This window comes from Lacerta agilis, chromosome 12 (assembly GCF_009819535.1).
Source record: "Lacerta agilis isolate rLacAgi1 chromosome 12, rLacAgi1.pri, whole genome shotgun sequence".
Lineage (NCBI taxonomy): Eukaryota > Metazoa > Chordata > Lepidosauria > Squamata > Lacertidae > Lacerta > Lacerta agilis.
In genome coordinates this window covers 7,629,919-7,645,873 of record NC_046323.1, presented here as the reverse complement: position 1 = coordinate 7,645,873, position 15,955 = coordinate 7,629,919, and the positions used below count along the sequence as shown (strand labels likewise).

Genomic DNA, 15,955 nt, shown 5'->3' with positions numbered 1-15,955 from the left:
GAACCCCATAATTTGAATTGCGGCTGTGCTGCAGTAAGAAGAGCAGTTAACCTTTCCCCCTTGTGCTGATTCCCCAGTGCCTCTAGCAAAAAATAAAGATGTCAAGAACCACAGATCTCCCAAATCACATGTATTGTGACCCTTTGCAGTACCATCTTATGCATGTTTACTCAGAAGTCCCACTATGTGCGCTGGGTTTGCTCCCAGGAAAGGGTCCATAGGACCAGCGTTAGTATGATTGAAGATGACACATTACAGCTTTGGGACCTGAGGCTCAGATGCAAGCTGACTAGTTTCTTTACTGTTTGGGAACAGGCTCTAGACTGAATGATAAAGCTGTTCATTCAGCTGATCAGCCATTTCAGTTACTTTATTCAGTTAATTTATTCTCCAGCCCAGCAGGCCAGATCCTGGCCTCCCCCACCCCTGGGGGTCAGTGTGACAGTCACTTGCTCCTACAATTCTCTAGGATACATTTCTAGAGAAGTTGGACAGGAGTTACAAAACCGGGGCTGATGTTACCCACCCAGTCAGAAAGGCCAAAGAGCGTTTCTTTCAATTTTGCCACCTTTCCTTACTTGTCTCACAGCTTTCTACTTCTCTCCCTTAGGACTGCGAAAGACCAGGCAGGTCCTGCCTAATTATACGCTGCAACTTAAGCTCACTAGCTAAAGCAGAATCCTGCAGCATAGATGTGCATATGCTGTTGAATACCGAGATATTGAAAAAGGTGAGCATCGTTGCCTGAATTATACTCTTAAGGTGCCTGGGCATGATCCGTCACACCGTGGGAATTACAATGGAATTATCTGGAATGGTTCCTTACTGTTTGAGCAAACATGAGCAGAATGCGTTTTAAACTTAACAAAATATAAAATCAAAAAAATCCTTCCAGTTTTTTTTAATTTTATATTTTGTTTTGACTATGGCAGACCAACACGGCTACCTACCTGTAGCGTTTTAAACTTGTACATCTTTTCATGCCTCCCACCGTCCAACTTCTGAATGCTGGCTCTAAACGGGATGGGAAGTTTATAAAGAAAAAGAAAATACATTATGTATTGTCATTATATGTGAAATCTCTGGAAAAATATATACTTGATTTCCCCCCCTACCCTGTTGATGGGGCAGCACCCTCCATTGCACCAGAGGTAACGGGGTGGGGGGTGGGGCAGGCCAAGCCATGTAATAGACACAATTCTGCCCTCCAGTAGAGAAGAAGAAGAATTTGGACTTTATCCCGCCTTTCTCTCCCCTTAAGGAGTCTCAAAGCAGCTAACAATCTCCTTTCCCTTCCTCCCCCACAACAAACACTCTGTGAGGTGAGTGAGGCTGAGAGACTTCAGAGAAGTGTGACTAGCCCAAGGTCACCCAGCAGCTGCATGTGGAGGAGCGGGGAAGCGAACCTGGTTCACCAGATTACGAGTCAACCACTCTTAACCACTACACCACACTGGTGTAGTGGTGTATTCCTGGTGTAGAGAGGAATAGCAACCAGGGGCCTGCTATTGCTGCCCCCATATGTCAGGGGCATTGCCTCACTTTGCCCAATGGTAGGGCAACACACCCTTGGATTATGTAGTTGGTGCCAGAGTGTCAGGTCCACAGTGGGCATTTAGGAGCCCCCTTTGACCATAGATACTGTGTAGGTGAGAGCCACAGGGTAAAAATAATTAATATAGCCAGGAGGAAGTAACAAAGAACAATATAACTTTAGTTGTGTTTTCTAATTTGCCACTATGGTCCTGCAGTAACATATAACAGTAATGTGAGTAGGATGCTGTAATTCTTGAGGGCATAGGATGCAGTTTTATTTATTTATGTATTTCATAAAATTTATTCACTGCTTGATTGTAACCTCAAATAATTTGACATTCTAGAAGAACCGTCAACTTAAAAAGGTTACTGGCTCCTTGTGTTCAGACTCCTCATGCTCAGAACTCCTCATAGGAAACACAAGACTAATTCACTTTTGCAGAATAATAATAATAATAATAATAATAATAATAATAATAATAATAATAATAAACACAACACAACACCAGAAACATATTTAGGCTTTTTGCAGTGAGTCATGTCAGGATTTATTTTGATAATGCAATATTTTAACCAGTACTGTGTGCAACTGCATTTTAGTAATTGTATCTAAATATCTGTTCCTAATTATGTGGAAACAATTCAGGTTAAGATGTTCTTTGCTGGTGATGTTTGGCAGTGTGTTGCATTCTTTTAATTGGGCGATGTATCCGGACTGAAGAGCTTTTCACCCATATCAGATCTGAGTTTGAAAACAAAAAAGAGGGCTATATATCAAATTTAATGGGATGTGTTGGATTTAACTCTGGAATATTGGATCTTTATGGACCTTGCATCTGATTTGAGGCCATAAAAGAGCTGGTGCTTAAAAGTCTTTGAAGGCCGTGGAATTGACAGAGTTACTCAACTTTTATTGTTTTTTTCAATCCTTAGGACAGTTCATCCGTCATCCAGTTTGTAACCAGGGCAAAGGTGAGGGTAGACACAACTTTCCGGGCAGTAGAAGTACCCAATGGGAATTCAGAAGATGCAACAGTAAGTGAATGAATCTGAAGAGCAAGGATTACTTGTGCTGCTCATATGGAATGCGTTAGAGAATCCTACACTGAGCGAGGAATTTGTGGTCAAGCCTAAGCTTAGACTTCAAAAATGAACGAGCGTGCCTGCCTTTGAATGCAACAGTGGTGCTGCTGCCTTGCAATCCTCCTGTGGTTTTGCTTGCTGTGATAAGCTTTGGCCCTGTAGCAAATGATGCTATTTGGAATACTTGAACGCACGTTGTGCTGCAGTTAGACCGGCTTGTAAAGGCCTCAGCTATGCTTTTTCTTAACCAGTGAGTTCCGTTTCACACTGTTGAAGCCTGCTTCAAACTAAAAAGTCAGGTTTTTCAAAATCTAGGAGATGGATTTATCAGAATGGGATGATAAAATGCACACAATACAGTGGTGCGTGGTCATTGGACTGAGGGGACTAGACTAGTCCCCTAAATGTCCCCCTGGTGCCTCCTTCCCAAGGCCCAAGAAGCTTCTGTCTGGTTTAAGGAGGGAGGCGCGATGCTCATGTGCGCGACGTCAGGACATCGCAGTGTCACACGCATGACATCGATGCCCCTCGCAAGCCAACGCCTATGGCCCTAACTGTTCCCCTATGAAAAAAATCGCACGCTGCTGAAAGCAAGTTTCATTCTGTTCAGTTGGGTTTGCTCCATAGCAAGTGTGTTTTGGGCTGTTACCTTAAATGTTTTAATAACATTGGGGCTTAAAGAGAATAGGCAAGGAGGTATAGTAATCAGGACAGAAGATACTCCTTTATCTTCCATGACCCTTTCTGTCTCCAGGTGTTGTTGCTTATATGCCACATGGTAAGGGCACATACAACAAAGCCAATGGCCTTAGAAGGAGAAGGAGAATCTTTATTATGGCCAAAGGCCAGCATAAGGCCAGAGGGAGGGAGAAAGAGAGAGAGATGCTTTAGGAAAACACAATTTAAAATACAGAAGTAGCAGGGATAGGATGATATGCTTCTTTGCTCTGAATTGGCGTAATGCTGACTTAAGGGAGGCGGGTGGCGCTGTGGTCTAAACCACTGAGCCTCTTGGGCTTGCCAATCAGAAAGTCGGCAGTTCGAATCCCCATGATGGGGTGAGCTCCCGTTGCTCGTTCCCAGTTCCTGCCAACCTAGCAGTTTGAAAGCACGTCAAAGTGCAAGTAGATAAATAGGTACCACTCCAGCGGGAAGGTAAACGGCGTTTCTGTTTGCTGTTCTGGTTCGCCAGAAGCGGCTTAGTCATGCTGGCCACATGACCTGGAAGCTGTCTGCGGACAAACACCGGCTCCCTCAGCCAGTAAAGCGAGATGAGCGCCGCAACCCCAGAGTCATCTGTGACTGGACTTAATGGTCAGGGGTCCCTTTACCTTTACCTTTAATGCTGACTTCCTTGTTTCTTCTTTGCTCCAAATCGCTTCCCTGCCCCCAAGCCATGTATCTGCTGCAGGGTTTCACTTTTGTTTTGTGGGACTAAGCACACCTTTGAAAACCTACGGAAGAAAGGTAGTGTGTGGATAAAATTTGAAGAGGAGCAGTGAGCGAAATACCCACACACACCATTTCTCAAAACCACCCCTTCCCAAAGAGCCTGTTTGCTTGTAATATTAGTAACACTTAATTTGATGCTAATTGTGCCACTTTCCCCTCTGCTTATTCCCTCTCAGTATTCGCCATCTGTAAAGCATGACCACAATCCACTGAAACCCCTCTAAAAGCCGAGTATAAAAAGCAGCTTGCATTCTCTGTATGTCACAGAAGGATTGTGTGGAAAAAACCCTTTCAGTGTCCGTATCTGGCTTCATTAGATTAGATATTGAGCATCTTTGCTAAATGTTGTGTAAAATTATTTCCAAGCTTCAGGCTGGCTGTCACACCGATCCTGAATACATTACTTGGAATTGCTTTCAGTGGAACATGATTCCAAGCAAATGAGGTTGGGATCACAGCCTAGAACAATTTGCCTGCCATGTTGAATGCATTCTAGGAATTTAGATCCACAAATCCAATTAAATTGAACGAAACCAGGAATTAGAAGCATCTCCAAAGATTTAACAGTCCTAAATGTCTTTAGAGATATTTCAGACCAGAATTTGTCACTCTTTGAATCAGGGCTGGCCCAAGACATTTTGGTACCTGAGGCAAAACACAAAATGATGACCCACCCCCGTCGGGGAAGAATATCTACAACAGGGACGGGGCGGTGGTGATCAGATCAGTCTTACCCAACAATGGGAATCAAAGGCCATCAGTTGGAGGGAAGGGCCCCACTCTGAATCACATGGGGGGGGGGTACAGAGCCGAAGAGACCCCAGAGGGCAGCCCTCACCATTTCCTCCCTGTGGGTGGGAGGAGACCAGAAGCACCTCCTGTTCAATGAGAAGCCAGATGTTTGGCCCCCCCCCAGATGTTTGCACTACATCTCCCATCAACTTTGGCCCATCAACCAACATTATCTGCCCCACTCCTGAAGTACTGTAAAGGATTTGGTAATTCTCCAGGATGATAAGTGTAAGTGTAATCAGAGTGGATTGTTCCCAGTTGTTACTTACTGCTTTAAAATGACATTTTCCTACTGCCCAAAGTGGGATTCTAAAAAGATCATTTTGGGTTACAGTTGTTACAATTTCATCTTAATATTGTAAAAAAAGAAAGAAAGACACACAAACAATCTCTAATCAGAATGCTGCCTCAGGCTTTGGGGAAGCACTGGCTGGAAAAGGACAAGTTGGACAGAATTTGGTTTTGAAGCATCAGTTTGCAATCTCATTCTTTTCTAATATGAATGTTAACTTTTAATCTTCGTCCGTGCAATTTCCATATGGCTCTTGGCTTCTCTGATCTTGAACGCTTTGTGTTGGGTCATATTCAGGAAAAAAAATGTAAGACATGTGGTTTGGCTCACAATATTCATTCTTCTTCTCTCTCTCTCTCTCTCTCCCCCCCCTGCCCACCCCACTCCCTGGCCATGGGAATGCAGGAGGAAATAATGCATATTGCAACCACAGTTATTCATACATAACAAATTCTTGGGTTGTCTCCTTCCTCTTCCCTCTGAAACGTCCCCCTGCCAGTTCCCCCCCCTTTACTTTTGAGTTGCATCAATTCATCTTCCCCCATACCTCTCTTTGAGCTGTTATTTAATGGACACGGACGTGAAACAGCTGATGAGATTTCTTAGCATTGAAAATAGTGTTCCTGGGTATTCCACGCTCCTCGGTGTTAATAGTCTTTCATTTCAGCAGTAGGGTGGATGTCACAAACTGTTTTAAAAAGCAATATCATATCATGAAGCAATTTACAAGAGAATCCTAAACAACTGTCTTACATATGTATTATGATTTTCACACACACCCTTGTTTATCCATATTGATAACCATGGGCTGCCCCTAAAAAGGATGGTCCTAAACAACTGTTTGAAATGTTTTGTGCAGATAGAGGCACACGTTGCCACCTAAAACTGATTTCAAGAGGAGACACGAGAAGCTCATATATTTTAGCTCCTGTCCTAAGGCAAGAGCTTCTGTTTCTAACTTCATGCTCAGCATACCTTAGCTGCAACACATGCATATAGGTAAACTAGCATCCTGATCATAATGCAGAAAGTGGCAGAAAGCTACATGTGCAAATCAGAGATGTTTGCTCAGCATAAGAAAGAATGTGGTAAAAGGATCCCATCCAGATGGCACTGGTTTATGATCCAAGCCGCATGCCAAAGAGGAAGGAAATTAGTTCACCCTCTAGTTTGCTAGCCAGTCCATTCTCACCTCATCTATAGGGACGCGGGTTAGCGATGTGGTCTAAACCACTGAGCCTCCTTGGGCTTGCTGATTGGAAGGTCAGCGGTTCGAATCCCCATGACGTGGTGAGCTCCCGTGGCTCTGTCCCAGCTTCTGCCAACCTAGCAGTTCAAAAGCTCACCAGTGCAAGTAGATAAATAGGTACTGCTGCAGCAGGAAGGTAAATGGCGTTTCTGTGCGCTCTGGTTTCCGTCACAGTGTTCCGTTGCGCCAGAAGCGGTTTGGTCATGCTGGCCACATAACCCGGAAAGCTATCTGTGGACAAACGACGGCTCCCTCAGCCTGAAAGCGAGATTACAGCCACAACCTCATGGTCGTCTTTGACTGGACTTAATCATCCATGGGTCCTTTACCTTTTACCTTTACCTTACCTCATCTATCCTGCAGGACAGCAATTGTGTGAGAGATTACCTGCTTTCGTGAACTACTGTATATTTAAATGTATAGCAATGGAGATGCTTAAGTTTCCTGCAAGTTTAACGAAAAAAGGGTTGGATCTAGACTAAGTAACTTGCACTGAAGCCCTGTGAGTGTGTGACTATGACAGTGTGAGGAGTTAGTCATGACCAACACAAGTCTAATTGGTTTCAGTGAGAACTAAGAGCAACTAACTTACTTTGGATCCAACCCAGTGAGTTTATTATTACTTCTTGCTAATAGTACTGCACAGGAGGGCACTTACCTGGCCTCCTGACACGTGGGTTGGTACTGATAACCAGGAGGCAAAGTGAGAGGGACAAGATGGTGGGGAGATCAATGCTGTGCAAACACACCATCAGGAGTGCCATATTGGCTCTGCCTGTGTCCTTGCCCAGCACCAACCTCCTTGCCATCTTTCCCCTCTCTCTCCTAGTCACCAGTAGCGACCCACTGTCAGGAGTCACCCTTTGCTACTGCTTAAGTATGAGACATCAAACAGTCAAAGAGCAGTGGTAAATATAAATGCAACTGTGGAAACGACTTGTCATTCACTTTAGATTAGAAACCAAAGTGGTTGTTACTTTCCCCTGAGATGATTTTTGTGACAGGTGGGTAGCCGTGTTGGTCTGCCATAGTCGAAACAAAATAGAAAATTCTTTCCAGTAGCACCTTGGAGACCAACACTTCTTCATCTGAAAGTGAAGCTCATACCACGAAAGCTCATACCAAGAACAAACTCAGTTGGTCTCTAAGGTGCTACTGGAAAGAATTTTCTACTATGATTTTTGTGGTCACTCTCTGTATGGGCCCATGTGGAAAGGCAGTCTTCTGAAGGGGTCCAGCAGGCATTCTCCTTGTCACAGTACCACCTGTGAAACCTCACTGTGAATTTATTTCTAAGCAAATCCCATGGGTGGGGCGGGGAATAGTAATTTAACTCTTAAATTCCCCTGGAAGGGCCCTTTTAGTGTCGCGTGAAATGCAGAATCTAAATAAATTGCAGCAAGAGCTTTTCAATATGTTGAGAATTGTAAGAGCTGGAACTCAAACGGCGTTCTAAAACGGATCCAGTTTTGCGCTCAGGTTCTTGGGCATCTGGTTCAAAGCATGAAAAACGAGTCTCTGATTCACTCCACGTTTTTATAACCCTTTTATTTCAATTAGGCCCACAGCCTCTTCCCAACCCAGTCTTCCTTTCTCCTGTATCAACCATAATATATGTTTCACCGTTGGAGATCGCTCAGATCTAAGACAGCGTTAAGTACAAGGAGATGTTAATGCTAAGCAAGCCAAGAAAGGCAAGAACAGGATTTGCTCTTTAACAGATTGTTCACTAGCAGTGAAGATGTAAGCGGTTCAAGAGCATGGCGTCTGGCTGGCACATTTCCTTTTCACCAGCGTCCTTGCCAACACCTTGGGAAGATGAATTGCTTCCACTTCTTCATGCTTTCAATGGCCACGTCATGATGCATGTTAGATCAAAACCCTTTTTGTTATTTTCACTGGAGCTGATAGAACGTGCTTCTTAAAAACGAATGAAATATTTATAAAAGTGACATCCTTTCTTTTTTGAAGTCTTGCGTTGCTGGAACAGACCAAGATCCATTTAGTCCAGCATTCTGTTTGCAGAAGGGACCAGACAAATTTCTCTAGGTGTTCAGAAGCAGGGAATGAAGGTTTCGGCCTTTGTCTTTGTTTGTTCCCAGCACTTAGTATCCAAAAGTATCCCGACTCTCTACATAAAGGCTTTTTTAGCCATCGTGGGAAATAATTCCATGGATAGAATTGAATTTTAAGAGAGTTTAATTTATAAAATGATCTAAGTGGCTACCATTGCATCTTTCTCATATTGTTTTATTGAGGTTTGGGATAAAAAGAAGATCACAAATGCATAAAAGCAACAATGACAACAATCTTTTAACAATAGATCCCTCCTACTCCATTACTAAAAAAAACCTTCCAATCATCCCATGCCCAGCAAATATTATGTCAATTTACACTACAATTATTCTGATTCAACTACTCTGCTCAATAGTTGCATTGGGTAACAGCAACAGAGTCAATGTCAGTTGGCCTTACAGTTTAAGACTCTAACGTAAAACCTGTCTTTAGTTCTTTCTTCTTCCTCGCCATAGCCTTGGGTGGTATTTGAGCCCATGCCTGTGAAACCATAATATTGTGTTCCAAAAGACAGCTTGTATGTAGGAGTATTGAATGATTTTGCGTGATCTGATTTCATTATGAATTTGAGAGCAGGGAAACAACATTGTCACTAATATATATGTGTCTACTTTGGAAGGTTATATCTGGAAAAACTCTTGGGGAAAATGAGTCTGCTGGTTTGAGTAGATTCCTGGAGGGCAGATATGTATAGTACTGCTAACCCCTGATCAGCCAGGAAATCCAGCCAGTGCAAAATTAACAGAAACGCTTTGAAATAATGTGTTGCATTGGTGGGAATTAATGTACAGTGGTACCTCAGGTTACAGACACTTCAGGTTACAGACTCCGCTAACCCAGAAATAGTACCTCGGGTTAAGGACTTTACCTCAGGATGAGAACAGAAATCGCGTGGTGGCAGCGGGACGCCCCATTAGCTAAAGTGGTACCTCAGGTTAAGAACAGTTTCAGGTTAAGAACGGACCTCCAGAACCAACTAAGTTCTTAACCCGAGGTACCACAGTATAGCTCATGGAATTTAAGACTGTATTACTTAATCCTGCCTGGAGGGTTGGTGAATTTGATTTGACCCTCTGGCCTGGGAAGGTTACACTTCTCAACTCTTGAAGCTTTGCTACCAGATAACTGTTTTCAGTGAAAATTGACACATTCTGTTCTTTTTTTCTTTTTCTTTCTTTCTTTCTTTCTTTCTTTGAATGAGTTTCTATAAGTTTTAATGGAAATTAGAGAAGATTGGCATCTTCATGCCAGCTGCTGCACCCTTGTGATAGGGAACTTTATGCCTGGGGGCGGAATTGCAATAAGATGGAATTTCAGAGAATGAGACATTTCTTATTATCAGTGCTTACATCTGATTGTGTGTGTGTGTGTTTTAAGGAAAGGCTTTTTTAAAAACCCTTGAGGAAAAGTATCCTTGACAGCTGAAAGTTGCAAATATGTTTGACATTATTATACTGTGCTATTTATGCTTTGGAAACGTTAATAGGGAATTCAGTGTAGCATGTCTGTCATACGAAATAATGAAGACTTGTTGTGTAAATGATATATATATATATATTTTCCTAATTGCTTTGTAGGTGGTCTTTGAGGCCTTGCATAATCTGGAGCCTCGTGGTTATGTGGTTGGATGGATCATTGCTATCAGCTTGCTGGTGGGAATTCTCATCTTCCTGTTTCTGGCTGTGCTGCTGTGGAAGGTAAGCTTTCTGTCAGACACAACACAGACACAAGGATTATCCACGGCCTTGGCATAAAATATACATCTCCCCCCCCCCCAACCCGCTCTCTTTCAGTCCCTGGTAAGTATTTAGCATCCATTAGCTTTAATGAGCAAACAGTGTTCCGCACTGAGGACATAAAATGTCAGAAAAAAGCTCGTTTCCCTTATTGGGAAAATGGAAGATACATAACGAGAAGCCACTTCTGCCAGTCAATATTCAAGTAGCTTCTTTAGTTAGCACCTAATTCCGTGACTTATTTAGCCTCAAAACGAGCCCAACAGAAAACAGGTAGGTGTCCTTTGCATGATTCCCGATTATAAAGAGTCATTTTTTATAGAGTCATGTTTTAGGCAGCTTTTCATTCAGGACATTTTCTGCTCTTTATTCATCACTGTGAAAAACTTGGTTTTTTAAAAAATAATAATAATTAAAGTAAATGTTTCCCTGCCTCCAGTAAACAGTATTTATATCTGCTGTGCAACCCAGTTTTCACATCACCACCAAGAAGGAAATTGCATAGAAGTGTGGCCAGCATTTTGATGGTGCTGTTAGTGCACAGGGAGCTTTACATACCCAAAAGATAGATCCCTGCCCCTAGGAGCTTGCAATCTAAACAGAGATTGTGGGTGGGTGAGGGGAGTCAAAAGAAGATGCAAGGGACAAAGGCATGTAAATGCCATTAAATGTATTGTTGCACTCTTGCTGCCACATCCTCCATTTCACCTGGGTCACATCAGCTCAAGGAAACATAATTCCCAATACAGACAGCAATCACACATGCAGCCTACTTCCTCAAGCACTCAAAAATTCCAGGGAGAGCATACCTGTATACCTGAGTTTGGCTTCCTTTTATAGGAGGCTGCTAATGCTGTTGATTTTTGAAGTTTTAAAGATTTATTTACAAATGTGCAAATGAAGCATAGGAAGAGACTATGATTCTAATATGATCTAGTTGAGATTCTGGCATTGCGGGCAGTGGCGGAGGAAGCCGCTTGGTCACCCGGGCCCTCAAACCCAGGGGCCTGCCGGCGACACATGTGCCGTGTGTGCGGCGCATGCATGCCGCAGCCTGCGAGCAAGCTGCAGAGCGAGGCCGCTCCACCCGCTGCTATGGAGCAGTGCGGCACGCATGCACAGAGTGCATTGCACGCAGTTATGCATGCGCCGTGCGTACGACATGTGCCGCTGTGTGCGGTGCATGGCGCATGCGTCACATGTGTGCTGCGCTGCTCCATAGCGGCACCAGGGGGCGGGCCGCGGGGTGGAGCGGCCTCGCTCCACAGCTTGCTCGGGGCCCACCGGCAGGGCTCGGCTTGGGCGGGGTGGGGGCGCACCGAGTGTCACCCCCCTCCCCTGGAACCCAGGGCAACCCACCCCATTGCCCCCACCTCGCTACATCACTGATTGCGGGGAGTATATGGCCCTCGAGGTACCTTCTAACTCTGCAGTTCTGTGATTCTATGAGACAGGTAGCCTACAACTCCTACAAGCTGCAACTTCAGTGCCTTACATCAGAGATGTCGCCTCTCCATAGTTAACAATACTTGAGGCGGCTTACAACATGAAGTGATTTACATAATTGCAAATGAACATAGTCATAAACAGTAAATAAAACACATCAAACAGTACACAACCAAACTGAGCAATTTCTTCATCAATAATAAGGTCTAAAAATAAAGATTAAATAATTAATATCAATAACGAAAACAAATGCCAAACATCCCCCCCAGCCCAAGATTCTGTTCAGCAGCCTGAGCTTTTGTAGCTGGAGTCAGTCCAGGCTGCATCCTCCCAGGCCAGGTGGGAAAAGGCTTGCAAGGCAGGGAGCTGGTCTTCCAGGACTCACAGCCAAGATGGTCTCTTTTAAGAGGGTAAAGGGGGTCAGCCACAGTTTAAAAGACACTAGCCATTTTACCCTAACACCCCTGCCTCAGAGATAGGCCTTGAAGCATAAAGTCAGGCAAATTCACAGCTGCCATGGCAGACTCTAATGTAAATATCACATGCTTTCCATTACAGTAGCATTTCAGTCCCTTCTTAATAACGCAATTTTAACATACAAAGCTCCCTTTCACAAAAGGAATACATTGTTTATCACTTTCTTGCTTAGTGTTGGCCACAGATACACAGACCCTGTTTAGGAGATGTTGAAAGCAGCCTTCCTGTAAATACCCCATGGCTTATTTGTGCAGTTGTGAAAAGCAGTTGTGATGTTGTGTTTTGATAGTAGTGATATTGGGTCATAAAACCTTTGACCCAAGTAGTGCTGCTGGCCGGCACTGCAATCAATCACCTTTACGATCGTCTCCGACATCAATGGCGCCCAGGCACACTTCTGCTTCGCCCTGAGCGTTCTCCAATTGCAGAGTAACTCGCAGCGTCGCGATGGCTTTTTAGGTCTGCTTCTCCGTGGCGTCGTGAAATAACTTGACAGACGCCAGTGCTACTAAACTAAACTAGACTTTATTTAGTAGCACACACACACAAGTCCTCCAGACTTGAGCTGCATGCTTGCAGCAAACTAACATTCAGCAGTAACACAAAGCAATAAGGCAGAAGAATGCAGAGAAGGGGAAAGTGAAACCAAACCTCCCCTTTTCTAGACAAAGGAAAAGTGCCCGTATTACAGTGGGCAAGGCTAAACTCCCAGGATCAGAACGCCTCTTGCATCATTAACTCTAAGATGCCCAGAAAACCTGACACCCCCTCTCGTTCGCAATCCTGGGTAGACATATATACATTTCATTCAACATTTAACCCATCACAGAAAACTTCGTGTTTCTGGAAACTCAAGGGCTTTGTGAATCCATCGGCAAGATTCATTTCGCTAGGACAATATTTCAGCTTGACCACATTTGTCCTAACGCTCTCATGCACATTTTTGAACCGAATATCCAGGTGTTTGGTTCGTGCGTTGAATTGACCGGATTCCGCCAACTTCAGGCATGGCTGGTTATCCTCCCATATGGTGATGGGTAGGTAACACTTCTCACACACTTCCTGCACTAGGCACTTGTAGAATTCAAGCTCTCGACACATTTCTGAAAGAGCACTGAACTCTGCCTCAGTTGACGATAGAGCAATTAAACTCTGCTTTTTGGACCTCCAGCCAATTACAGAACCTCCAAATTTTACCACTATTCCAGAAATTGACTTTCTGTCTGAGCCGCAAGCCCAATCAGCATCTACCCAACATTGAAGCTGTTCATCACCTTGGGCTGTCAGTGTGAGGCTAAACTCTTTGGTCTCTTGCAAATATCTAAGAACTCTTTTGACCCCATTCCATGCCATCACGCTGGGCTTTGCTGCCTCTTGGCTCAGCAGATTAACTGCAAATGCAATATCGGGCCTGCTCCACTGCGAGAGATAGAGCAGGCTTCCCAGAGCAGATTGATATACCTCTTGGTTCTCAAATTCTCTTTTTTCAACAGATTGGTTATCAGTTACAAAACTCGTCTCCATTGGTGTCCTTGCACCTTTGCAGTCTGCCATATTGAATTTTCTGAGTAACTGATCAATCTTTGCGCTCTGGTTCAACACAAAACTGCCATCTTGGTCTCTGTGAATCTGAACCCCTAGATACATGTTCACAGGACCCAACTCCTTGAGTTTGAAGTGCTGCCTCAGCTTACTTGCAAACTCCTGCACCTGTTTGTTTGTGTTGGCCACTAGAACAATGTCGTCGACAAAGATCAGGGCCAATTCTTGTTGCTGACCTTTCCCTTTTATGTACAAACAGTTGTCCGCATGGCTTTTCCTAAAGCCTAGCTTCTCCAGCGCTTGGTCAAGACACTGATTCCAGTTTCTCGCGGACTGTTTGAGACCATAAATGGAGCGGTGTAGCCTCCATACTAGACCTGGCCTGTCGCCCTCAAAACCCGGAGGAGGTAGCATATAGATTTCCTCCTGCAGCGGTGCATTTAAGTAGGCGACATCAATATCAAAATGAGCAGCTTCTGCGCCTCTCTGCGCTGCTACAGCAAGAAGCAATCTCATTGTTTCACTACGGGACGTGGGTGCATAGACTTGTGAGTAATGCACTCCTGGCCTCTGACTGAAACCTCTTGCCACCAATCTAGCCTTATATTGTGGCTCTCCACTTGCAGTGGGTTTCAATCTATAGACCCAGCGACAGCTCACAGCTTGCTGTCCAGCTGGCAGAGTTGTCAGCGTGAAAACTCCAAGAGATTTCATGGCACTAAGTTCTTTCTCCATTGCTTGTTGCCACTTGCTGGATTCTGCCTGAGGTAATCTCTGCACCTCAGCGAAACTTTCCGGTTCGCAGTAAGCAAAACCGGCCCAAACATTAGTGGCTTGGAACTTGTCAGGAGGTTTCCCCTTTGTAGTGCGCTTGGAACGCCGTGGCACCACCGGTGACTCGCCCCCTGACCCAGACGTGCTAGACTCAGCCTGGGAGTCCCTGGCGTCTGGTGAACCACCAAGCGACCTACTGCGCTTGCTATGTCCCCCTGGACTGGGCTTCCCAGTTGGGGACCTTGGAGACCTACCTCGCTTGCCTCTCCTAGCTGCTTCTGGAGATGTGGGTGCACTCCTTGTTTCTGTCTTCACCTGTCTCTTTGGGATTGCCCCCTCTGACACTGCACCCTGGTCGTGTTCGGGAATGCGGCCCGAAACACCAGCAGGTTGACCACCTTCTGCACCACTGGCAGGTGTAACTGGCTGATCTTCATAGTCAAGATCGCTGAACGGATCTGTGAGCACCTCAGGATTTCCATGAATCCTTTTCCAGCCTTGCTGCTCACAAAACTCAGCGCTCCTGCTGATTATGACTCGTGAACGATCGCCATTTGGGAAAGCAAATCTCCAGGCTTTCGAACCTGTCTCGTAGCCACAGAAAATCAACTTTTGTGATCTTGGACTGCCCTTTCTACGTAAATGTTTAGGGATAAGAACCCAAGCTTCTGCCCCGAAGGTCCGAAAATAGTGGACCTTGGGCTTCTTTCCATAGAGTAGAAAGTAGGGCGTGGTCCCTATCACGGAACTATATGTCCTGTTAAGAGTGTGGCAGACAGTTCTCCAGGCTTCAGCCCAATAGCATCTTGGCAAGCCTGAATCAAACAAGAGAGCATCTACTGCCTCCTGCATTGTTCTATTCCTCCTCTCAGAAACACCATTCTCTTGAGGAGAATAAGGAGCAGTTTTTCTATGCTTGATACCTTTGGCACGAAAGAAATCCTGCAGCTTAGATGCAGTAAATTCTGTGCCTCGGTCTGTCTGAAACGCTTTCACGCGGGTTCCAAATTCCACCTCTACTGCTTTCACCCATTCTATAATCTCCTTCGCTGTTTGCCCCTTGTCTTTGAGCGTGAAAATCCAACCTGCTCGACTAAAATCATCAGTGAGACAAAGAACATAACGAGAATTACCCATGCTTGGCACCCCCATTGGACCACAGAGATCCGCATGCACAAGCTCGAAAGCTTGCTTGGTCACCCTATCAGATGATGGGTAGCTGCAAGAATGCACTTTGGCTCTTTTACAAGCTCTACAGTCTAGAAACTTGGAGCACTCCTTCATTTTACAACCATCAGTGCACTCTACCTGCTTGCGCACGTATTTCCAATTCACGTGCGAGAATCTGCGATGCCATAAATGCAAACACTGATCATGTGTGGGTAAGTTGGCATACTGAGCTTGAGTCTCCTCAGAGATGCCATTACTTGTTTCAGCACCCTGCGCCCTCTCTGTGGCGCTGTTGTCAGTTTCCAGCATATACACCCCATCATGGCCTTT

The 15,955-nt window shown here is 44.7% G+C and overlaps 1 protein-coding gene across 1 annotated transcript in view; it reads left to right on the top strand.

Annotated features, from left to right (window-relative positions):
* ITGA9 (integrin subunit alpha 9) overlaps window positions 1-15,955 on the top strand; it is a 212,925-nt gene that overhangs the window by 180,265 nt on the left and 16,705 nt on the right. The window contains exons 25-27 of the mRNA XM_033164920.1: window positions 611-730; window positions 2,470-2,571; window positions 10,058-10,177. Of these exons, the coding sequence (XP_033020811.1) occupies window positions 611-730; window positions 2,470-2,571; window positions 10,058-10,177 (342 nt within the window). The remainder of the gene's footprint in view (window positions 1-610; window positions 731-2,469; window positions 2,572-10,057; window positions 10,178-15,955) is intronic.